Genomic DNA, 25,075 nt, shown 5'->3' with positions numbered 1-25,075 from the left:
AAGTATATATTATTTTACATTTAATTTTATGCATGTTTTACATTAAGATGAATATTCCGTAGAAACACTTACATACATACAAATCTACCTATTTATATTATTATTACTGTTGTTATTGTATGTTCTATCTCCCTGCAGAGATGGAGAGACCTTGGGTAGGCTTTTCAACTTTCTTGCTTTCATCTGAGGCTATAGGTACACAATTCATGGTTTCTACAGACTCTGCTGTAATATGCAGGACAGAGTTTAAGTTGAATTAAAATAGACCCCATCATTTGGAGAATTACAATCTACAGTGAATGTGATGTCAATATTTCTCCAATTCCTAAGTCACTCTTCTTCCAGATATATCTTCATTTCCATTTCTGTAATAATTCCCTTTGTTTCTTGTCCTGTGTCTAAGGTTTTCTATCTCTGGAGCAAATAGCAGAAGATAGAATGGTATCAAAAAACATATTATTTATCACTTGGCTGTTGTTAGATCCTGTTATCCCCAGGAACTATTGATTCAGGGAAGTAGGGTGATTCTGAAAATAGGCATTGTCTCTTTCTCTCGTTTTACTGGAACCAGAATGAGGGTAAAGTTTCCCTCTGTTTTCAAAATTATCAGCAATCCAATCGATTAAGCTGAACCCCCGTAAACAGTCAACAGTAATGCCTCACATGCGGCCACTGACATCAACTGAGAGACACCTCCTTGCCTTGATGGTAAGTGTGACACTACATAAACCCTCACAAAACCCACTTCCTTTCCAGCAAATAGAAAACCCTTGAGAACATGAATTCACTATCAGCTTTGGACACTGGAGAGGGTTGCATCTGTTTCTGGCAAACATGAAGTCAGACCTCTGGTATTTCCTTCTCTTCTGCTTTCAAGTTGAAGCCCTAACAGGTAAGTGGCCCAGTGATTATTTCTTATTATCATTCAAGTGAACGTTAAGAAAAACCAAAGGTAGAAAGATCAGGCACCCAATAGAAGGGCTTTTTGTTTGTTTTTTGTGTTCTGTTTTTTTTTGTTTGTTTTTGAAAGTAGGAATAACTGGAGAAGAGCCCAAGCGCTTGGCTCAGGGTGTGTGTCTCCAGGTCACAGCTGACGGCGTTGAATTTGTCCTGCTTCCTTTGATACTGTGTTTTTCAAGATGAAGAAAAAATTGTTTCATCAGACCATTCAAATTTTAAATTACCTGCTTGGAGTTACCTGTTGGTGGAGAAAGTAGAAGAGTGGCTTACTGTTCTCAGAGAAAGATGAAAGGCAAAATGACTTGTGTCAACTGAATGAAAGTAAAATAATTCTGGTATCTGGGCTGGGAATTCTTTTTGAAGGAGAAAATAAAATGGAAGGGCTTTGAAAAAAAGGATTTTGATTTTAATCTTATCTGGGTGATCTGTTGTCAGAAATGTCCAGGCTGCCCCTGAGTTGTTTTTTTTTTTTGACACGAAGTGTCAGGGTCCCTCTAAAAAGCCAGGGAGTAGCGGATGCTAGCCCCTGGAGACGTGAAAGAAAAGCAAACCACCATTCTGAAGTCTTCAATTCTCTCTCTTAGACGGTATATATCAGACTATTTAAACGATTTAAATAATGCGACCTACAACTAAACTAAAAAACGTGTTTCTGCTGCTTCTTACTTGGTACATTTTTGTATTACTTTTATCTTTCACTCTGAGCCATGTTCTTGAGGCTGGCAAAAGCAAAGTGAAATTGTATTAAGTTGGAAAGTTCTATTAACACTAAAAGCAAAAGGAGAAATTGAGTAGGTATAATCTTATCTAGACATAAATTTTGCAGCGGTACAAAGAAATAAATTTTACTTTTCTCTCCAAAGAATTAAAATGCAAAAGCAGATTGGTCAAATTTTTCATCTTGGGGTAGTTCAAGGTGATTCAAATGCTCTTAAGTAAAGAGGAATGAAGAGTGAACAATTAGAGTCTACTTACAAGTTCCAAAGTCAGGTGGGGGGTACTTGCTTGTTTATGCCTTGTCTACAACCCAGTGAAATCTTTTAGCAGCATGAATAACAAATGAACAGCTTTGGGATTGATACTCATTTATTCATTCATTCACTTAGCTGTTCATTCACACGGCACCAAGCACTTACCATACAGGAGGTACAGTGAAAGCTGCACTGTGTACAATGATGAACAAAACCACAGCAGTCCCCGCTCTCAGGAAGCTAACTGAATGGCTGGGAGAGAGACATTAATCAAATAATCCCATGAATTGATGATAATTACAGGCAGAACTCAGAATGTAACAAAGAAGCCTCTTTATCCTGGGTGCGTATGTGGGTGGGGTTGGGGAGTGGTGTTCATCAAAGTCTTTTCTATGGCAATGGCACTTGAATTAAGATGTGAAGGATAAGTAGGAATAAATGGGGAGGATGGTGTGAAGGGGAGAAGAACACTCCACACCAGGAGAAGAGGAAGTGCAAAGGACCTGTGGCAGGAGGAAATGAAGTAAGGTCAGGGGACTGGAAGAAGGTGGATGTGCCTGAGCACAGAAAGAGAAGGGTTTGGAATGGTACAAGATGATGCTGGAAAGAAAAACAGAGGCCAGATACCATTCAGACTATCTGGGCCATGTAAAGGATTTTGGATTTTTTTCCAAGAACATTGGGGCAAGTCATTGAGGGCTTTGTACTGCTAAAAGGTATCCCAATATGTTAAACCCATTTGGGCACTTATGGTTGATGATAGTGTGCTTATTATCAGCTTGAGATTTGAATTAACAATTGTGTTTTTTTCTATGGAAGGATAGATCCAACCTAGGTAGAATTATTTTGAGTTACTAGACTAAGCTGATGAAGAAATTATGCTTCTAGAATGATATTCATCTTAGGCGCTAATGGAATAAAACCAACGTTCACTCTCCCCACACAGAAAACTGCCACGTGACAAGCCATATTTTGGTTTGAGGCATGAGTGACTAAATGGAGATCGTAAATTGCTAACCGTCTCCATGTTCAAAATACCTTCACAATACATTTATCTAGCACCTATTCATTCTTCAGAGCCTACACCAAGCACTTGCAGGTCTTTTCCTTTGGCATATTTTTAATCCTCGCAATGAAGTAGGTTTTCTCATCCCACCAAGAGGTTAAGTATTCTTACCTTCAGTGGATGTTTGAACAATCTCAGACCAGGAAAGGCTAAGTGATTTGTTACATAGTAATTCATGGCAGAACCAAGATTAGAACACAAATGTATCTGACTCCAATATTCACACCTTCCACATTGCTTTGAAGTAGCAAGAGATATAACATAAGCTTAAAGGGGAGAAATTCTCATCAGTGTTGCATTTGGTTAGTGAATTAATAGGCTGGAAATCTTGGTGATTTCTTAACTATTGTTCTTAGTGTAAAATTTAACAAAGCCATCTTCTTTTAATGATTCTGGAACAATAGGAAGCTCCTCTTCTTAAAAGGATCTGGAAAAAATGTGAACCTCTACCTCCGTTTAGAAGACCCTCTTTCTACACCTCTGGGCAATGAGAAACATACGGGTGACCTTATGAATTCTGATATTAGAAAGACCACTCTGAAAGCGGTGTGGAGGCTGCGAATAAGTGGGAATGACGGAAGTCAGATGGTGCTTAATAAACGTGCACGTCCCATGATGTGTTCTGGGAGGAAGCTGGGAGAATAACCCTCAGGTTCATTTTGAGCCTTGCTTTTGTTTCCCAGTCATCCAATCCATGATTCCAGAATTCCGTCACCTGAGGAAAAACAACCCTCTGGTGTCTGCAGATCAGCTCCTCCCCAGAGCTCAGAGAGAAGTCTGCTGATCTAAGCTGACCTTCAGCTCCTCCCACAACTCCCTTCAAGTATTTTTTTTTTAATTTAAAAACTTTTTGTATTTATTTTTCTATTTTTGAATAGGAGATACATGTATATGGTATAAAATTTAATAAGTACAAAGGAGTATACAGTGAAAAGTAAGCCTCTCTTGCCCCCTTGACTTCCTGTTTCTCTCTGAAAGACCATTGTTGTTACCTGTTTCTTGCTGTGAAACATATTTTCTTTTTTTAAAGATTTTATTTATTTATTTGACAGAGAAAGACACAACGAGAGAGGGAACACAAACGGGGAGTGGGAGAGGGAGAAGCAGACTCCCTGCCGAGCAGGGAGCCAGATGCGGGACTCGATCCAGGGACTCCAGGATCATGACCTGAGCCGAAGGCAGTCGCTTAACCAACTGAGCCACCCAGGCGCCCCAACTGTGAAACATATTTTCCAGAAATATTCTGTCTATATAGCCTTATATGATTATAATCAAACTTTTTGGATAGCTAACAACATATACATTATTTTCTGCATTTTGCTTTTTTAAAAAAGTTTTAACTATGTATCTTGGAGATTTTTCCACAACCACACATATAGAGCTACCTTTTATTTTTAATAACTAATTGTATTCCATTATATTGTTTAATTATAATTTATTTAGCACCTTGTTAATGGAAATTTTATTTATAGTTGTTTTTCCTCTTATAAAATCCTTCAAGTACTCTTGTTGGATTTTTAAAAATCCAAATTGTTAACCCCCCTGCCCCCATAGATGAATTCAGGCCATTCCCATTCAGTGTGATAAGCCTGTACTTGATTTTATCTCTTCATTGTTATGCTTATTTTATTTATTTTCCTTTGCTATTGTATCTTCTTTTTTGTCTGGTTCTTTCAATTTCCCTCTCTGCCTCTGTAATTTGGAAGGTTGTCTACAGTTCTTAACTGAGTAAGTCATTATGTTCAGAGAATCTTGAATGTCTATTTATTTATTATTGGCTTAAAATAAATAATGACCATGGCCTTGCCTGATGTGCAGACCCCACAGTCCCATTGACCTGAGAACTTCTAAAGGTTCTTCCATCCCACTCTCATGCTGTCCTGTTAGTGCACCCCCGCCCCAATCTTGGGCTTTGTTGAAATAATAATTGCAGATCATTGCTAGTTTCCTCTTAGAGTATTTCTCTTCTGTTTTAAGGATCCCTTCTTGATGCTTCCTTCACCGATTCAGTGACAGCATCACTTGCCTTCTGCTCCTGTCTTGTGATCTCTGCTCTGATACGGTGATCAGAAGACTTCCATTATTTTCTTCAGATACCCTGGATTCTATGAATTCCAGCATGGGTAAAGAAGTCTTTCTTTTCCTCTGAGGGGTAACTAATATCTTTTCTGGGAATAGGATTTCTGGACTGAAGTCTTTTCTCTTAAGGGTCCGTGGATCCCCCTCCACTGTCTGCTGGCTTTTAGGATGGCAGGTGAAGCGTTGTCTGCTAGTATGATTCTTGTTCTCTTGTAAGCAACTCAAAAAAATTCTCTAGAATCTTGTAAGCTATTTATTTCAATATTGGAATTCAGGAATTCCACCAGGATATGCCTGGCTCTGTGAAGATTTTCATGAGCATTGCTTGGGACTGGGTGAGACTTTTCAATCTGTAGACTTGAGGGGTTTTTTGTTTGTTTGTTTTGCTTTTTGTTTTTTTAATTTCAGGGATATTTTTCTCCCCGTAGTTGTAGTTGTTTGATCATATCTTTGTCTTTTTCTCTTCTTTCTAGGAATACCTATTATTCTCATGTAAGATCTTGAGTGCCTCGATTTTTCATTACTAGTAAACATAGTGGCTTTCATAACTTGCCATTGCATTAGCAACTCCCTCAGGTGAAATGGAATATTATGGTTTTTAAATTGCTAGCAGCATATCCCTATTTCTTCGGAGAAACAGAATGTAGGTGTGTAGAGAGGACCTAATTCTCATCTTAGTTTTGCTCACTGTAAAATACATAGACTTGACTTAAAAAAATTGGCCTCTATATTCACAGTTGTAAACTGGGCAAAACCCACAACTTATGCTACTTTCCTACCTTAAGGATATGAATTTTATATGTAAAAGGATTTATTAAACTTTATAAATTAAAAAAAATTTAAAAATCATCTGTTGCCTTCAATACCCTAGGAAAGGGCCACATTTACTCCATAAAAGGCATCTCTGTGCTATTCCAATAAATTGAGTCTATCAAATGGCACTTTTTGGTCATCCTAAGTAAAATAAGACCTTTGGCATTTGAAACCTTCTTATGAAAATTCAAAACCGTATTTTGGAAAGTGGAACTTAAGTTCATAGAAAATATATAACACAAATGAAAACTGTTAGTCAAAATGTGATTTTTTTTTCATTGGTTTAGCATGTAAGGTTGATCAACACAGACCAAGATTTGCAAATTTAAAGAGAGTCAAGTGTTGGGGATATGGACCTCCTCTGGGTCATGTATAACATATTGATGCCTGTTTCTACTTTGCTTGAGGAAAAGCTAAGAAAAATCAAGTTGTCTTTAGGGAGGGTGACAGACTCCAGAATTTTGGTTCTGTCAACCACTAGATCTGATAACATCTTTTGTTTGTCTGAGCCATGTTGACATAGGCATTGGACCTTCAACAAGCAATTGAAGATCATTTAAATGTAGCTGTTTAAAATTTGAGAAATCAAACTTTTTGCAGCCAACATTTATATTTTCCTAGGATTCAGCACCAAAAAACAACAACAACAAACAAACAAAACCTCTGGTGCACTCATAATTAAAATTTTGTTTATTTTGTACCATCCAGGTCTAAAGCAAGAATCTCATGGTAGTTCCTGTTTGTACTTATTTAATGATGATGAAAGTTTGCATACGTGAATCCATATTTTTACATGTCTACAGGCAGATAAGTTTCAGAATAATCATTAAGAATTTAGACCTTGTCAGAGCAAGGAGCTAGACTTTGTTGCAGATTCAAATACACAGGGCAACTCAACACGTAATGGTTGATGAATGAGGATGTCTAGAGAAATGAGTGTGTGTAGCACAAAGTAATTTCATATTTAAGAAATTATTTTATATATTTTTGGTGTATGATAACTTTTTAAATCACAGAATATATATGTGGCATCAATGTAAATAGTACTTTAAGTACTTGGGACGTTAATACACATAATACATCTGGAAGGAAAAGAAATACCTGAATATAACTTCCCAGTCAAATTTAATGTTAAAAGCTTCTTCTTTTTTCTTGTTTTTCAGCAAGTCTCTTTGGCTTCTGTGCTTTAGCTTCTATAAAGTTAGAGGGTTGGACTAGATTATTGGACTAAAAGACTCCTTAAGAATGTGGATTCTGGTCTCAGATTGTCTAGGTTCATATTATGGTTGCACCATATATTGGCTCGATAACCTTGGGGCAGTTCTTCAAGCCTCAGTTTCCTCAAAATAGAAAATCTGACATAAAAGGCTGTTAGGAACATCAAATTGTATGTTTCATGTAATGCATTTAACACAGTATTCAATGCATGAGAAACTCTCAAGGCATACAAGTTGTTGTAATATTATTATTTGGAAGCTTTTGAAAGCTTAAATATTTATTTAACTTCCAGACCTATTAGGCTTCAGAAAATTGTCTGAGCATCATTCAGTTTGAATATTTGCCTTTGGACTGGGAAACAAGTGTTCTCCAACATCCAGTAAACAGATTCTCTTGCTCTGCTTTTCTCATTTTTCTCCTCAGTCCATTGCGGGACATTTGCCAACCATGCTCAGCTTCCATGTTTTTCTGTGCATTCATTTATTTCATTGAGCTTCTAATACATTCCAGATCCTGGGATGATTTAGGTGACCATACTACAGTACTTATCCTTGTGAAGCTCATGTTTAAATGAGGAAGACAGACAAAATAATTATGATCTAAGCTGATATACATTATAAATATATTGGTGTAAAATAAGTGTTATTGAGAGCATAGAGATAAGAGTCTTTGAAGTCTCAGGGACCAATTAAAAATGGTTCGTAAAGAATGAATGGGGGTCTCTAGGAAGATAAAGAAGTCCTGGGATATTCTAGTTTATGGGAATAGTTTAAAGATGTGAGAAGAACAGCCAAAAAGTTTAGTATGGCTTGAACCTATATGGTCCACAGATTGTGAAAGGAGTTTGTGTCATGCTAAAAGACAATTGATTTTTTTTTTTTACCTCATAAGCCACAATCTAATAGAGACTTTAAGCTGGGGAGTGACATGCTTTTTAGAAACACAATTTTGGGAATAGCATGAAGAATGGACTTGGAAAGGGAGAGAATCCTCTTGAGAAGGTCAGTCAAGAAGCTTCCACAGATGAGGGAAGACAAAAAAAGGTCCTGGATTGGCAATAGGAATAGAGAAAAGCAACTGAATTCAAGAGATATCTTTGAGCTAGAGTCAACTGGACTTGGTGGACAACTGGATCAGGAGAGTCAGGGAGAGGGGTCAGACTAGTGACTCCCTTAAATGATGAGGTTTGAGTTTGGGAGTGAATATTGAGTTCAGGTTGGAAATGTTACTCTTGATCATCAGAAGAAATCGGACAGAGATGTTAAAGGAAATTGGAAATAAGGGGTGAAAGCCAAGGGAAGGGGTGGCTGAGATGAAGGTGTGGGTTACTGGAGTAGAAATGGGATCTGGAGCCTTAAATGGAACAAGTTCACCCAGCCAATGCCTTGTCTATGTGCCCAAAGGGCTTTACACAGCAGCTGAGGGATGGGAAATAATGTGGATATTCTTGGGTGCCAATAAAATTCTTTCTCCCTCCCTTTCTTTGGAAGAGACTTGGGTTCATTTAATCTCCTGTGATTTCCCTGTTAGGACAGTTTCAAATCAATGACAATGAATTAACTAACAAGTAACTTGTTTGCAAATTAACTACTTCATGAATATTGCTACAAAGTTTTATAACCTATTTGGCATTCTTCCATTTTCACGAAGAAAGTTTTTACTAGAAGAAAATCAATCTTCCATTTTTTCTTATTATATAATAAGATGCACACTCTAAAGGACCAAAGATTGTTTTATTCCCCCCTACAAAGTTCCTTGGAGAGTAAAAACAATTCAGACATTTAGTGTGTGTGTGTGTGTGTGTGTTTCTATGCTCTTTTGGCTTTTTGATTTTCTCCCCACTTTTCTTCACATTTTTTGTCTTTCTTTTCTACAAATGTTAAGAATTTAGATCAGATTGAGCACCTGGGTGGCTCAGTTGGTGAAGCGTCATTATCCCAGAGTTCCAGGATGAAGTCTGGCATCGGACTCCCTGCTGAGTGGGAAGTCTGCTTCTCCCTCTGACCCTTCCCCCTCTCATGCTTTCTCTCTCTACGCTCTCAAATAAATAAATAAATAAATTCTAAAAAAGAATTTAGATCAGATTGGGCTTCTTTTGCCTGTCCTCCCTACTGACTTCAATCACTTCTTTAGAGTATGGATGTCTTTGAATAGTAATGTAAGTATAGAAAAGATGCATGTATAAAAATCTGAGTTTTAGCCAGTAGACTTATAAGAAATGACAATGCTTTTATGAAAGGTGAAAACAAGGGTAAATGCGGATTTTCTTAAAAGCCAAAATTTCTTAGTAAAAGATCAAATGTAACAAAACCTAAATAAACATTGCAGTTTTTAGAACTTCATCTCTTATGTCACATTCATGTGCCGTGCTAAGCTAAAGCTTATTGTTTGATTACAGAAAATATGTTTAATAAGCACTATCAATAAATTGCGAACTCAGGAGGTCTTATCTTTCTATCACTCTGAGACCTTTGTGGAGGTTTGTGGTTAGAAGTCTGAGTTAAGGAGAGTGAAGTCAAATTGCTGATTAGTCTCACACCCTCTGCAATTGTGTGGGTTTTCTAACATGTTTTTGCCAAAAGATTTTCAACTGGGGATAATACAACTGCTTATAAAGAATCCTGACAGGATGGGTTCTAGCAAGACCATCTTATACTGAAGAAATGGAATAGTTTAGATATTAAAAGAATCAATTTAGAAACAAACTCTTCTGAGCCACAGTGCAATTCTCAGGTGAACGATCGTTTCTTCCAAGTTTTGTTTTGTTTTTTTCTCCCCATACTGCCCTTGCCCTGGAGATAGGAATTTTCTTGTCCCTGAAACAATTTGAAAACCTAAAGAAATCACCTAATACAAAGACTCTGAATTTACTCTTGAAAACATTAGTCTATTGATGTCAAGAGTAAGGTTATAAAAATCATAGTTAGCAGAAGTTAACAGGTTTGAATCTCTATTGGGAAGATGGTATTCTTTAGACGTTGTAGTCAATGTGATTAAAAGACATAGTACCTGTTCTCTAGAGTACTTATAATCTAGGAGTATCAACAAGAAGTACATAGATATGGTAGCAAAAAACCCCCAAAAAACTAATACTTAATATTCAGATTTTAAGACCCATCACCAGGATTCAAGAGAACATATTTTTATTGTATTTTTAATAATGTATTAAATGCTAAAAGATATAGTGTGGTATTTTATCACAACCACATGCTGTGGTTTTGAAACATCTGCATATATTGGAAAAATTATTGGTCCAGGGGCCCCTATTGTGGTCATACATTTTTTAATGTATGACCAAACAAATTTAAGAAGTGTGCACTCTGGAGGATCTAAATAATCAGCCAGGCTTAAACTTGTCCTCTCCTCTATAGACAAAAAAATAGTCAAAAGAATCATCAATCATCTAAACAAGTCTTTATGAACCTAGTGTATATTTACAGATCAAGAACCTGTTTCTTTGAAGCTCAGACAGAATTTTCATTAGAATCTGACATTCCATTTCAGGGGATTGATTGACTGATTATACATTTTGCTTGATTATACATCTGCATGTACTTGTTTCCAGAAGAAAGACAACATGGCATAGCTAATCATGGGATCATGTCCCAGTTAGGAGCTGTGTAATCCTGGGCAAGATACTCATTTTTCTGCTCCCGGTCTAGCGTGATAAATGTAAATATAAAATGAAAGGCTTAACTGGATCATTTCTAAGTGCCCTTTTGGTTTTCACATTGTATATTCTATTCATCTCCCCAGACTTATAATATCACTGAGATCTACATATTTATTTGTTCATCTGTCCATCCTTCCAATAAGTATTTATTATGACTTACTACATACTAGGTGTTATTGTAGGTACTTGGGATGGATTGATGAATAAGATCAACAGGTGCCTGATTTTAAAGCTGATGTTATCGTGGGGTAGCCAGACAATAAACAAGTAAATAAATAAACCAGATAATTTCAGACAATGATAAATACTTTCTCTCAGGTAATATGAGAGAAAATGACATGAGGTGTACTTTGGATTGAGGGGTCAATGGTCACTGAAGAAGTAAGAAGCAGTCATGGGAAGATCTGAGAGAACATCCCAGGTGAAGAAGCAACAAATTCAAAGCCCAGGGGACCAGTTGCTTATGTTTGAGGAATAGAAAGAAGAGAAGTATGACTGCAGGATAGTGAATGACTGGTATAAAATGGTGTTAGAGAGGTAGGTAGGTCATGCAGGTCATGGAAACCAGGCTAAGGATTTGGATTTTATTCTAAGTGAGATGTATGTTTTATAAGCAGGGCAATGACACTATCTGTGATTGTTAAAAGATGATTCTGGCTTCCCTGAGGAGAATGAATGGTAAATGGGCAGGAGTGAGAGCAGAAAATTAGGAGACTCTTGTAGTCCTACAGAGAGATGATGCTGGTTTGGCCCAGTTGAAGTTTAGGTGCAGGAGTAGTGGATAGACATAAAACAGAAGTACAGGAAATTAGCCCTTCTTCCTGTAGACAGATTTTAATAGGATCCTGTGAGAGTCAGTCTGTAGTAATCATGAAGTATCTAGCTCCATGTGGTTGCCTGCTTCCATTACACTTCCCTTGGTTGTTGCTAGAGGCACTTCAACCTTAGATTGAACCCAGAAGCTTTTATGCACCCAAGAAGTTGTATGACCTTAGACAAATAATCTAACCTGTCTGGGTCTTCAGTTGTCTGAACAAAAGAATTAGGCTTGCTGTATAATTTCTAAGTTTACCAGGTCTGATTGTTTATGATACTGGGTGGAGGTTGAATCGTGTTACAGGAAATGTGAAGGAGAAGGTTTTTATGGGGCTCTGAAACATGGACAGTGTCTATGAGCGTTTACGGGCACTGGAGATGGAGATGGGATGTTAGGGAGGGTGAGGAACATATCAAAGACTGTGAGAATGGATATTTTGGAGGATGATTTTTTTAAAAGATTTTATTTATTTGACAGAGAGAGCGAGCACAAGCAGGGGGAGTGACAGAGGCAAAGGGAGAAGCAGGCTCCCCGCCGAGCAGGGAGCCCGATGCGGGGCTCGATCTCAGGACCCTGGAATCATGACTCGAGCGGAAAGGCAGACGCTTAACCCACTGAGCCACTCAGGCGTCCCGGGGAGGATGATTTTATATTAAGAGGTGGTATGTGGAAAAAAAAAATTTAAGCTGAGAGAAAGGAAAAAAGAACAAGGAGAAAGAAATTGGTGAGGGGAATACTCACAATTTTTAACTTCCAGTATGGCAGAAGAACAGACCAAACATATCTGATACTCAATCAAAACAAACACTGGCTATAAAAATTGGTGCTAGGGATACCAGCACTCCCTGTTGAATGTTAGATTTGGAGATGAGAACATCCAGGAAGGGTGGAGAAAAGATTCTAGCTGTTTCTGCAGTTATAAGAAACTAATATATTCAGGTTTTCCTTACATTGTCTGCTGATCCACTAAATGCTTTAGCCATGGGTATAGAAAGGATCCCCTTTGACACTATTTTTTTCACGTGTCATCAAAGGCTAAGGACCATTTGTAATTAGGTATTTGAGGATATCTGTTCTACAGGTACCAAGGTAATTATGAAGTAATTGATTCAATATCATACCTGGCTCCTTTAATTGAAAACATTCAAATTGCAAACTTAGAGTTGTCAAATGGTTTTCCAGATGAAAAGCTTAAGCATTGGGTATGTAGAGACATAAGTCAGGTGTCTTATCACTACATTTCATAATAAAAAGCTCACCTGGGAAGTTTTTATTATTTTATTTAAAAAAATTATTTTTAAAGATTTTATTTACTCATTTGAGACAGAGAGATACAGAGAGAGAGCATGAAAAGGGGGAGAGGCAGAGGGAAGGAAGAAGCAGACTCCCCGCTGAGCCGGGAGCCCAACATGGAGCTCGATCCCAGGACCTGGAGATCATGACCTGAGTCGAAGGCAGACGCTTTACCATCTGAGCCACCCAGGTGCCCCTCACCTGGGAAAGTTTTTAGATTAAATATGAAAAAATGAACAAGTCACAGCGTCCAGCAGAAATGAACTTGGAATCCCCAGTTACTCCTCTCATGTCAATGGCACACATCCTTGGCGCTATCACTCAAGAAAGACTTAGGTAGTCTTCTTAGCCCTACCTAAATACTTTTACAGGGAATGTGAATGTCTCATTCATTTTCATTTCTCCTGACTTCCTGGAATCCCCCAGGAAGATGCTGGGACTGAGAGAATTATGGAAACAACAACAAAGTAATAGCTCTCTTGGTTGTTTGCAGTCTCCTCTGGATATATTCTGATCCTGGATCCCTAGAGAGTAAGTGTTGGAAAGAATTTTATGTTTTGGTCTCACTTCTTTATTTCCGAGAGGAAGAGGCTGAAGTCCAGAAGGGTACCAAAGTCACAGACTTGCTAATGGCAAGACCAGAATTTTCCTCACGTTTTCTTGGGAATCACCACATTGTACTTTCACTACTCTGCACTGCTGACTGTTATATTTCATCTTGTGTTGGGTTACGGGTCATAGTGTGGGAATGGGGCGGAGAAGGGAAGCTGCTAACAAAACATCTTCAGAAACATAAGACAGGGCATCTCTATGTGTTTACATGGTGGCCACAGTCACTTTTGCTCCAAGATCTCTTTGTGGTTTATTTGCTGTCATTCTAAAGTCCTTGGGAAATGTGCTCTGAACATTTCTAAAGAAACTGAGAACGAGCCCACTGATTTTATCATTGGCAGCAGGCTATAGAGACATAAACATCAGAACGACAGTCATGCAACATAATTTACTTTCAGGTAAATAAGTCCCCAAGCAAAAACACCTTTCCTTTGAATATAATGTAGACCTATGCTCATGCTATCTGTTCTTTCCTTTTTGCCTTTTGCCTATGTCGTTTCCTCTATTTTAAAAATGAAACACGTGTTATTTTCCTTCTGTATAATTTTGTAATCCAGAACGAAACATCTACACAGAAAAGTGAACATAAATATACAATTTAATGAATCATTATAAAGCATACTACCTTCCTCCCATAATCACCACAGCTCAAGAAATAAAACATTGTCAGCACCTAGAAGCCTTTCCACCCCTGTGTTTTCCTTCCTGATTCCAACACTTCCTTCCCTTTATCCCAAATCATTAGGTTGCATTTTTGTGATGTCCATTTAGGTTATATATTGTTTCTATTCTTTTAGTCATTATGCAAGAAATAACATGCATGCTTCACTTACTGAAGTTTCTCATTACATGTACCTTTACTGTTTTTCTTTTTACTTTTTATTGTTAATGCTGAGACATCACCTGATGGTCTAATAGTTCCTTCTTTGAAGGTAATCAGTCTCTTTTCTATGGCAGCTCTTAGGACTTTCATTATGATATGTCTAGACGTGCATATTTAAAAAATTTGCTTGTTATTTGTTAGGATTCTTAAATCTGGATGAGGACTGCATTTCAAATAATTTTTCCAACCTAATTTTCTAGTTCACCAATTCTCTCTTTAGCTCTAATATGCTTTGAACCTATCCATTGAATTTTTAATCATAGTTACTATGGTTTTTTACCAGTTCTAGTTGATTCTTTTTCAAATTAGTTGTTTTTAGTTTCCTGTGCTTTGCAGATATTATTACAAGTTTGTCTTTTATTGCCTTAAATGCAGTAAGCTCAATTGTTTATTTTGGGGGTCTGATAATTCTGATATATAATTTGGGGGGGTTGTTTCTGTAGTCTGTTGTTTCTATTGTTTTGTTTCCTTGCATGTCATTGTTTTTAAATATTATTTGCAGATAGGATTTGAGGCCTAGGATGTAAATCTTTTCTTCCTGGAATAGTTGCATTTTTACTATCAAAAGCCTAAGGGTAATAATAATCCAAAATTACCTTAAACAAAATTCAAGGATTTAGGTTTTCTGGACCATTGAAGTGATTTGAAAGTGAGCTATAATCTGCAGGAGGCTGGTTTCTTCCGGCTTAACTGTAGTGCAAGAAGGAAACCCTTTGAGATCCCAACTTATTGAGGAGAGGCTCTTCCAGGTTTCTTGCTTTGCAGACTCTGGGAGTTGAGACATATAAACAAAAGCTTGAACCTGGCAGAACAGCAAATGCTCTCAGAGTAAAAGCAACTTCTGAGCTCTGCTCATCTCTCTGGGTTCTGGTTCTTCAAATTTAACCTACCAATTTCTCCTCTTTGTGAAACCTCATTAAGCCTTTTAATAATACTTTTAGACCCTTTTGTTCAGCATTTTTGGTTGTTTTGGTGTGGGAATTTGTTTGGATCTGGACTGCCATAACTGAAAAACTAGAACACTTGTACAGATTTTCACAATCAAACCCCAAGTGGAAACTCTATTTCCCTTGTAATCTGAGAGCCATAAATTAAAGCCTACAGATATTAAGGAGAATAACTGTGCTAAATCTTAAATAAAATCAAGGCAACTAGTGCAAGCAGAGTTGTGGCAAATGAATCCACCTGCCTAGTGCTAGTCCTCTCACAGATGGGCGTTCTTTCAGAAAGCGATATGGTAACACACAGTGTTATAATCATGTTTAAACATTGTGGCCACATGTCATAAAAGCAAAATGCTAAAAATAACCATAATATTCAACCTTAGTGGAAGGCTTTAACAAATTATATATTAATATTATGTCCTAATATATAATCATTAAAAAGGATACTTGTGGTGACTATGTAAAAAATGGAACATTTATGATATACCATTAAACGACAATAGCAGAACACAAAGTAATATGTTTGCTATATAAAGCCTATGTCTGGAAGGTAAAGAGCAAATATATGCAAATAGCATTTCTATTTCACTGTAGGGCTGGGGCAACTTTTTTTTCCTTAAACATTCATTATACTTGTTATATACTCTTTTTAGGAATAAAGGGAGATTTCAAAACATAAGCAAAAAACTGTCATGCTAATAATTTTCCCAAACAATTTCAGTGAGAAACTTTTATATTAAAGAAAAGGAAAAAAGGAAAGCAGAGAGCAGTTTGAATTTATAATCCAGTAACTCAGAATATGCAACTAGGCTAAAACCTTTTCCATTCTTTTTTCATGTGACCCCTATGTAGTTTTCAAAAACACGTTTGGCTTGCTGTAAGCTTAAAATTTATTGAAAAAAAAAAGAAGAAAAAGTATACAAAAATCTGGGGCCTTAGTATTGTCATCAGACCTTAATTCAATTCTCAACGGATCAGGTTCAGAAAAGACATATTTCTATCATTTGAAAATGATTCATCTGCTGTTTTACTCTCTGGCAGGAGGGTATAATGTAAATATATATTTATATATAATCAGTCATTTTTAGTTTAAGCTATTTTTCACTTTTTAATTTTTTTTCCTAAACTACATTATTTCCCAAATCTCATCCGAAATTTTCCTTTGTTTGACTAAGTGCTAATTCTCCTTCAATTTCAATTTTAAAATCAAAAGGGCATTATTTGATTCTGTAAACAAAAATAGAACCCCACCACCTTTATTTGAACGGTACTCCATTGTTAGCATTAATTAGGATGGTTTACAATGTATTTATTTGTTTACCATCTGTCTCCAATATGAAAGGGCAGGCAACATCTCTGATTATACTATGTAAATATATTATTTATTACAAATTATATATTCATATATAACAAGCAAATTTCTGTGTAGGCTTTTTTTTTAAGGGCACAGTTTTATTTTTTGTCATGTTCTTTTTTTGCTGGTGTTGTTAAAGATTTTATTTATTTGACAGAGAGAGACACAGCGAGAAAGGGAACACAAGCAGGGGGAGTGGGAGAGGGAGAAGCAGGTTTCCCGCGGAGCAGGGAGCCCGATGCGGGACTCGATCCCAGGACCCTGGGATCATGACCTGAGCCAAAGGCATACACTTAACTAGGGAGCCACCCAGGCGCCCTATCATGTTCTTTTGGTTGTGAAATTCTTTCATTTTGGTGCAATAGAGGTGACTGTATGAAAAGGAGAGATTACTTGTGTGTTTAAATATAATTACTGGTGTAACATCTTCATAAAATGTCACTTTCGCTTTGTTTTCTTCCTTTTTATCCAGGAGAAATCAATGATTCTGCCAAGTCTGAGATGTTTACGTTTCACAATGGAGGTGTACAAATTTTATGCAAATTCAGTGATACTGTCTGGCAATTTAAAATGGAGTTGCGGAAAGGGACAGAAGTACTCTGTGATCTCACTAAGACAAAGGAAAGTGGAAACACAGTGTCCATTAAGAAACCAAAATTCTGTCAGTCTCAGTTATCCAATGACGGTGTCTCCTTTTTTCTGAACAACTTGGACAGTTCTCATGCTAGCTACTACGCCTGTGAACTGTCAATCTTTGATCCTCCTCCTTTTCAAAAAAAGAATATTAGCAGAGAATATCTGAATGTTTATGGTAAGACATTGTTTTCATCTTTCAGACTCGAGTACGTTTGTATTTTAATGACTTTTCTCACTAATGAAAACAAGCAAAAAAATATCTTTTGTAGAGTTCGCTTTGGTGCAATTGATGACAATCATTGATTATGAAAATATGCAAGGGATCATTTATTAATAATAATAATTAATATTAATCAGTTATATGCAATTTGATCACGTAGACTGCTATGTTAGAAATAGATCATGTTGTCTTTAAAGCGCATATGTCATTAGAGATCAGGAAAAAAATTAAGACTAATTACCCAAATCCATGGCCTAACGGCCATTGCCTCTATTCACATAAAGTTTAAGGTTTTGGTTTGTGGAATGAAAGGAGATGATTGAAAATAATAGTTTTATACCATTACTATTCCTACTTACTTTTCTACCAAAATATGGACCCAAAAAAAGTCCTTTCTATTAACCCCATTTGTAAACATTATGTGTGCATAGAGTCTTTTAGGTTTTAGCTTTTAAATTCTTGCTATAGTACAGAGATGATGTTATTTACAATTTATTGGATTCCATGATTGTAATGAAGCCAAGCTCCATTTGATTAAATCACTTTTTTAAATTTGGTAAGAGAACCTGTGATTCAGCACTGAAAGAGGAGATTTGATTCTCTCAGTTTTCCCTTAACATGTTTCTTTTCCAACCCAGAATCACAGACTTGCTGCCAGCTGAAGTTCTGGTTACCCATAGGATGTGCAGCTTTTGTTGGAGTCTATATTTTTGGATGCGTATTTCTTTGTTGGCTTACAAAAAAGGTGAGCGATGTCTATTTTTTCTTGCATTTGCTTTACTGAAGAATATCAGTAGTTATTTACTCATCAAAACACATATCGCTCTAGCCAGGGTAATTTGATTAACAGACAGATGATTTCTTTTCCACAAGATATGCCTACTAATTAAACTACTAACTTGGCAGAGAAGCTTATTTATTTTACAGCTGCTTCAGTCTAAAAAAGGATTTGATGGCTTATAGAGAGAGCTGTTATTGTTATTATTCAAAAAAGATAAGGGAATCGGGGCCAAGAAAACACAAAAAGGCAGGACGAAGATTGAAACATAAAAATAGACGCTTTTGATTTCTAAGAATTATTGCATGCGGGCTGCACATTTGATTTTAAGTTTCCAGAGTCAGGGCAAAGAGGAAACAATCCATTTTATGTTTCCCTCAACTTGTCGATTAAACAATCAGTGAGAAAGTCTTGTAAGCTGCCAGCAGTAGCTGAGAAAGAAATGGCCAGCCTCTTCCCATGGTAAGTTGCTAGGGCTCTGTTTTTAAAGAACACTAATATAACACTGTGTGTAAACTAATTGAAATTAAAATTAAAAACTTTAAAATTAAAAAAATTTTAAAAATTAAAAAAATTTAAAAAATAAAGAACACCACAAAAAAGCTAGGGAGATAACTTGACAATGACAAAACAATCTTTCTGTGCTGGGGGATTTTCTTTTCAGTTGTTCACAATACAGATTCTCAATGAAAGAACTCACCTCATTCTGCATATTACACAAGTATGCTAATACCCAAGTATATCCACAGTGTGATCATTGGCCAGACCGTGGGTATATCTGTGCCAGGATGGAATTTGGTAAGAAAGAGAAAGAAGGAAGACAGTGAGATAGGGCCCATGATTGAAATCTACAGAGGAAGGAACAATAAAAACAAAAATGAGGAAGGAAATTCAGCAGAAGCCTCTTTATTTAAAGCCCTTTTCATATTGTTCTCCTACTTAGCTGCAAGTCAGGAGCCTGAGCCGTATCCTAACATTTTTGTCACATACCACTTCAACCAAGAAGAGAAAACAGTAAAAAAAAAAGAAAAAAAAAAAAAAGACCAGGGATGGAGATAAGGAAGAGCAGATGACAAACCATATTTCTGCCTTTTCTTCCAGAAATATCAATCCAGCGTGCATGACCCTAACAGCGAGTACATGTTCATGGCAGCAGTGAACACAGCCAAAAAACCTGGATTCACAGGTACCGCTCCATCTGGGGCTTTGGGCAGAGCAGAGTGTTTTTCACCTTAAGCCTGGAATTTTCATGGTTTATTTTAGAGGAAGGGCAAATGTCTCTAAGGCCCAATTTTAGATTTTTCCGTGAAATTCTGAACTTTCACTCTAAGTTTATACCCTCTGCAGTACATTGAAAACAAACAATAAGTCTGTAAGCCACTATTAAAAATAAACAAGCAAAAGATTCATAAGCCACTATTGTATCAAGGCAGTTTTCCAATCGCTGTTTCAAAAACTGGGACGATTCTAAGTCTTCCTTGGTAAGAAGTTCTTTAAGTCACCTGATGAACATCTATTGGCTATCAGTGAAGTGCAAATTACTGAGCGAGGCCTGGGAGATACACAAACATGTGGAGGAGGGTTTTGGACACAGATTTGGAAGAGAGATCTGGGCCAGTGCTCCCCAGTGGAAAGAGGAGTCGGGGAAGCTAGTATTATTCTGATGAAAAGAAGGTGCAAGGTCAGAGTCTGGATGACTGACTGCACAAGGCCAGTTAGGTGTGACTTTGACTTTTTCCATTCAGAGTGAATATTGTCAATTCAAGGGTTGTTAAGCTGAGGAGCATCTAGGAGGTTTGAAGCATTCCTTGTGGAAAATTTGTAAGGCTCATGCCTTTGAGATGAAGAATGTAGTAAGACAAAAGCCCCTGAATTTTTGCCACCATTCAGTGGTGAAGGACTTGTATAAATGGGATGCAAACAGCATCTGTAATCATGGACTTAAAGCATGGGAAGGGAGTTAATGCTCCTCAGGCTAACTCCTCATTTTTTGGGTAAGAGAAATTGATGCCCAGGGCGTTCAGTGATTCCTTTTGCTCCCTAGAGGTTTCCTACCATAGCTTTGTCACTAGCAAAGAACGTGTGTTTCATGGCTTTGCTATTGAAAACAACAACAACAACTTTTCATCTCTGTGCTTATAATAATGTGTCTGTTTTAGTTCGGATCCCTGAAAGCAGACCCTGAGACAGAGACTTGGGTATAAGTAGTTTATTTGGAAGGTGACGCCAGGAAAAAGGGGTGAGGGAGCAGGGAGAGCGAGACAGGCAAGGAGGAAAAGCAAATGAAGGTTGCATTACTGAGATCTCAGCTGGAGGCCACAGAGCTTCTGAGAAATGTTCAGAGGTCTCCCAGAATCGTTCTTCCGAAGGGTGGCAAGTGTGGTTATCTATCCACTGGCGCCCATCCCCACTGGCTTGGGGTTGCCAGCAGGGCTCACGAGCTTTCCCTCACGCACCTGGAACAATGCTCTATGCTTGGAAGAGTGTCTCACAAGTCTTCAGAGAAAGCCCAGAGGCAGAAAGCAGAGAAATGCATGGTGGGGCTATTGTGCTAGAATGGACAGCATGTGCAGAAGTGTCTGCCCCAGCTGTGGCTGGAATCAGAGGTGGACATTTTCACACCCCACCTACCACGTGTAATAACTGAACATGGCCAGAGTGTAAGCTTCTTGAGGGTAGGTAGGGTCTCTCCTCTGTATTCTGAAACCACTAAGCAGACACAGGTTCAAGCAGAGCATGCCTCAGCACCTCTGTCAAATATTTATTGTATGATAATTATATGCATAATACTGTGCTGAGTAATTCGTGTTGGGTAGAGGGAGGGGAGACTCAAGAGGGTCCTTGTCTTCAGTCTGTGATGTCACTGGGAAAGCTGATGTGTTTGTAGAGAGGGTGGAATCGGGGTAGTGGCAAAAGTACTCAGTTAAGTGAAGTGTAGCATTCAGCTAACGTCTGTTACAGGAGTTAGGAGTGGGCTGGGAAAAACTTCACGGAAAATGCGGAACTGGTGGTGAGTCTTGAAGCCTAAAGAAGAGTTTCGATGGCATGTGCGTGTGTACAAGAGGCAGATGAAAGGGACAAACTTGTTGAAGGGAATTGGAATAGAGTGCTTTTAAAAATGTTGTGCTGTGTGTTGTTACAGGTGTGCCTCATACTTTGGAACTCTGTGGCACCCAGGCATGAACCACACTGGCCAGCTTCCCCCTGCCATGAAGCGCAAGATTCCCACGTTCCCTGGACCGCAGAGAGTCAGACTTGACTTGAGTACATACATCTTCTGCTGGTGTTTTGTTCAATCTGGACCAGTGACTCTATCAGTCAGAAGGGATTTTAACAGGCTGCTTCAGTACTGTGGGGTTATCAAAACACCCTCTTGCAACTAGTTTTATAGAAAGCCCAGCTCGTGCTCGCTCAACAAATAGACCTTACTGGGATGGAATTCCAGATCTTCATATCTGCTTCTAGCAATGCACCAGCCAGTAAAACAAACACATCTACAGATATTTTTAAGAGACACCAAGGGTACTGAATCTGCAAAGCAAATGGGCAGCCAAGGGCCAGTATCTGTCTGCATTTCACTAACAGACTACCTCTTCTTCCTGTAGGAATGAGCATTCCTTTTGAATGAGATACTTGGCGGAGAGGCTTCAGAATTGTAGCTATTTCTGAGGTGTCGACATATAACTGTACTATTATAATACATCAGTACACAGTACTCTTTTCAAACTTCTGAACACCAGCCCCCACTCCAAGAGTTTAGATGCCTTCATCTGCCTTCAATTTTCCTTTTTAAAATATTTCTACATGACCACTTGATGACAGACATTCTGAGCAGGGAGCTAGATCTACATTTTCCCCTCTACTTCTCAATAAAATACATATTCATTTAGCTGCAACTAAATATATGTTATATCATTTGCCTGTATTCTCCCTATAAGAATATTTTTGCTCCAGAAAGACATCTTATTTTCCCAAATTCAGTTAAAATGATTTACTTTGTTGACTTGTTTCGACCACATTAGTGGTAAAAAAAAAAAAAATTGCCCAGAATCAGAAGGGACTTTATTGTATGATTCTGTTTTCTACCATTATCTATGTTTTCATGGTGCTATTAATTACAAGCCAGGCTGTTTCTGAAGATCATGTTAAAATTGCAAACCAAAAAAAAAAAACCCCAAACCATCTTTCCCTGTCAAGCATTGTCCTGGAGAAAGAGACAATGATCTATTCAGCAGAAAGCTGTGGTTCCTGGAGGTCACTTCCAAACTATAGCCACACTGACCTCTGGGCTTGACAGGTTGAAATGGTCCCATCAGCCTGGAAGAGCCATCCAGACCTGGGTGGAATTCCAAGGGTTGAGAGACTCCCCTGAGCCCAGGACAACCATCTGCTCTCACCCGCAGAGGCAGAAGTCACCCTGGGGACCATGGTGAGTCCGCCTGCATTTGTACTTCCGGGCTCTGGGAAGAAGCACAGATGTATCAGGGAACATCAACATGATTCCCTCTCCTAGGAAACATTCAGCCTGGAAACTGGCCCTGGCCCTTCAAGATAGGCTTTCTTTGAATACAATTTGGTTGGAAAGATTCCTAAATACATATAATATGTCATTAGTCTTAGCTGGAATATTTTCTCCACTTTCTGTTCGCATGCCCAATGCTTCTGAAGCAGCCAATGTACGTGCAACAACATTTTTAACTTCAGGTAAAATGGGGTTGTTTAGTAGTTTTAAAATTTGTAGGTGCCTGCTTATAGTGTTCTTTAAAAGCGAGACCAGATATGTCATTACGCACACTTAGGTTGTTGTAAGCGTGTGTAATGCTGGATGTGTGCAGTACAGTACTGCATTTGTAATTTGAATCAAGTATGGTGTTCTGTTTCTAGCTGACTCGGACAGTCTGCTTGGCTCCGCAGAGGTGTCCTCTGGGTGGTTTGCAGCTTGCTCGGGGGAGGTTAGAGTGGGGGTAGAGCCTTCCTGTGGGGTCCACCTGGCCTGGTTGTCCAAACTGTGCTCTGAAGCATCCTCATCCTCAGCACTGGACATTTCAAAGTGGATTATTAAAAGATACAATTTCTGTGAAATAAAGACTTGTTTTAAGAGGAGCTAATCATGAAATAGATGTTAGCAGTAGTAGGAAACTAAGGAATAAACGTTTGATATTCAGCACCTGAAAATACTCACAGTGTTTTCTTGGGGGGAAGGAAATGGTTACCTTAGTTGTAGCTAGCACTTGCAAACTTGGCTGTCTTGAAGGTATTACACTGCTCAGAACAGTCGCTCTTCATTTTTTTCTTCTTCCCTTTTAAATATTGAAAGAACCACAGACTTATAAAAAAGTTGGAAGTACCGCAGAAGGACTCTTCTTGTCCTCGGTGAGTTTCTGGCCTAATGCCCTATTCACCCCTGAACAGTGTGTATTTCCTATAGACAAGAACACTCTTTTCTCCATAACCACGATACAACCACCAACATCAGAAAATTTTTTTCTTTAAGATTTTATTTATTTGACAGAGAAAGAACAAACAGAGGGAGAGGGAGAAGCAGGCTCCCCACTGAGCAGGGAGCCCGATGCGGGGCACGATCCCAGGACTCTGAGATCATGACCTGAGCCGAAGGCAGACGCTTAAACGACTGAGCCACCCAGGCGTCCCCCAACATCAGAAAATTAACACTGATATATTGCTGCCATCTCATCCTCAGGCTGTATTCAAGTTTGTCCGGTGTCCTTCTAATGTCTTTTATAGCAAAAGATTATGTTCAGAATCTCCCCTTGTACTTAGTTGTCATGTCTTTGTGGTGTCTTTCAGTCTGGGCAGTTCCTCCATCTAGACCTGCGTGGCCTTGACTTTTGAATATTGCAAGCAGTCATTTTGTAAAATGCCCCTTGATTTGGGTCAGTCTGAGGTTTCTTGATAATTAAAATCAGGTATCGATCTTTGGCAAAAATAGCACAAGAGTGATGCTGTTTTTTTTTTTTTTTTTTTTAACAGCATCCTGTCAGGTGCCTCACAATCTTGATCTGTTACATTACTGATAATGCTCATTTCGATCACTCGACTAAAATGGTGTCTGTCAAGCTTCTCCACCGTCAAATACTCTTTTCCTCTTTATAGGTTATAAGTAGTTTATGGGGAGGTACTTTGAAATCTTCTAAATCTTCTGTTCCTTATCAAATTTTCAGTGTATTCATTCGTTCAATTTTATCTGTATGGTTTCCTGTTTTATTCAACGGCGAAACATTTGTGACTGTCATTATCTTATCCTGATGCTTGCCTTGTCCCATTCCTGGCCGGCAGGAGCCCTGTCGACACTGCCTCTGGCTTCCTTCTGCCACATCCCCAGCACTTCCTTGCTTTCTGGCAGAACAAGATACTCCCGGGTCAGCTAGTGTTTTCCCATCCCAGTGCAGGCATCAGCCATTTCTCCAAAGAGCCCTGGGCTCAGGGTCATGAGATTGAGTCCTGCATCAGGCTCCACACTGAACGCAGAGCCTGTTTAAGATCTTAAGATTCCCTCTGCCACTGCCTCTCTCTCAAAAAAAAAAAAAAAAAAATCTCTGGTTTCACAGGGAGAGTTTTTAGTCTTTATGTTAATGAAGAGTATAATGACATCTAAGCATGGTTGTTTGACAAAAATACTGATTCTACATGTGACTTCTTCTTTGTCTGATCCCTCTCTACTCTTTTCTTCTGGCTCAATGGTCATAGTTCAAAAGGACTGCAGCTTGTCTAATGGACATGGCACTCTTCTATCAGTA

The 25,075-nt window shown here is 38.2% G+C and overlaps 1 protein-coding gene across 2 annotated transcripts; it reads left to right on the top strand.

Moving 5' to 3' along the window:
- Positions 1-739: 739 nt before the first annotated feature.
- Positions 740-23,492, top strand: ICOS (inducible T cell costimulator). Of its 2 annotated transcripts, none has more exons than XM_006747021.3 (5): positions 740-892; positions 17,156-17,494; positions 18,178-18,284; positions 19,419-19,503; positions 21,460-23,492. In XM_006747021.3, the coding sequence occupies exons 1-5, from the start codon at positions 835-837 to the stop codon at positions 21,498-21,500; spliced, it is 630 nt and encodes a 209-aa protein (XP_006747084.1). In that variant the 5' UTR covers positions 740-834; the 3' UTR covers positions 21,501-23,492. The 2 variants fall into 2 exon arrangements, with proteins under 2 accessions (XP_006747084.1, XP_081669946.1); XM_081813820.1 differs by lacking the exon at positions 740-892 and adding an exon at positions 5,020-5,120.
- Positions 23,493-25,075: the final 1,583 nt, after the last annotated feature.

This window comes from Leptonychotes weddellii, chromosome 3 (assembly GCF_054177405.1).
Source record: "Leptonychotes weddellii isolate Sample4059 chromosome 3, ASM5417740v2, whole genome shotgun sequence".
NCBI classification, from domain to species: Eukaryota; Metazoa; Chordata; class Mammalia; order Carnivora; family Phocidae; genus Leptonychotes; species Leptonychotes weddellii.
The sequence above is the reverse complement of the archived record's forward strand: the minus strand, read 5'-3'. Positions and strand labels throughout refer to the sequence as shown.

Bases quoted from the DNA above. Each gene is read 5' to 3' on its own strand.
- ICOS (XM_006747021.3), top strand. From the start codon at position 835: ATGAAGTCAGACCTCTGGTATTTCCTTCTCTTCTGCTTTCAAGTTGAA. The intron at 18,285-19,418 runs GTGAGCGATGTC...CTTTTCTTCCAG, and splicing joins TTTGTTGGCTTACAAAAAAG to AAATATCAATCCAGCGTGCA. The intron at 19,504-21,459 runs GTACCGCTCCAT...GTGTTGTTACAG, and splicing joins CAAAAAACCTGGATTCACAG to GTGTGCCTCATACTTTGGAA.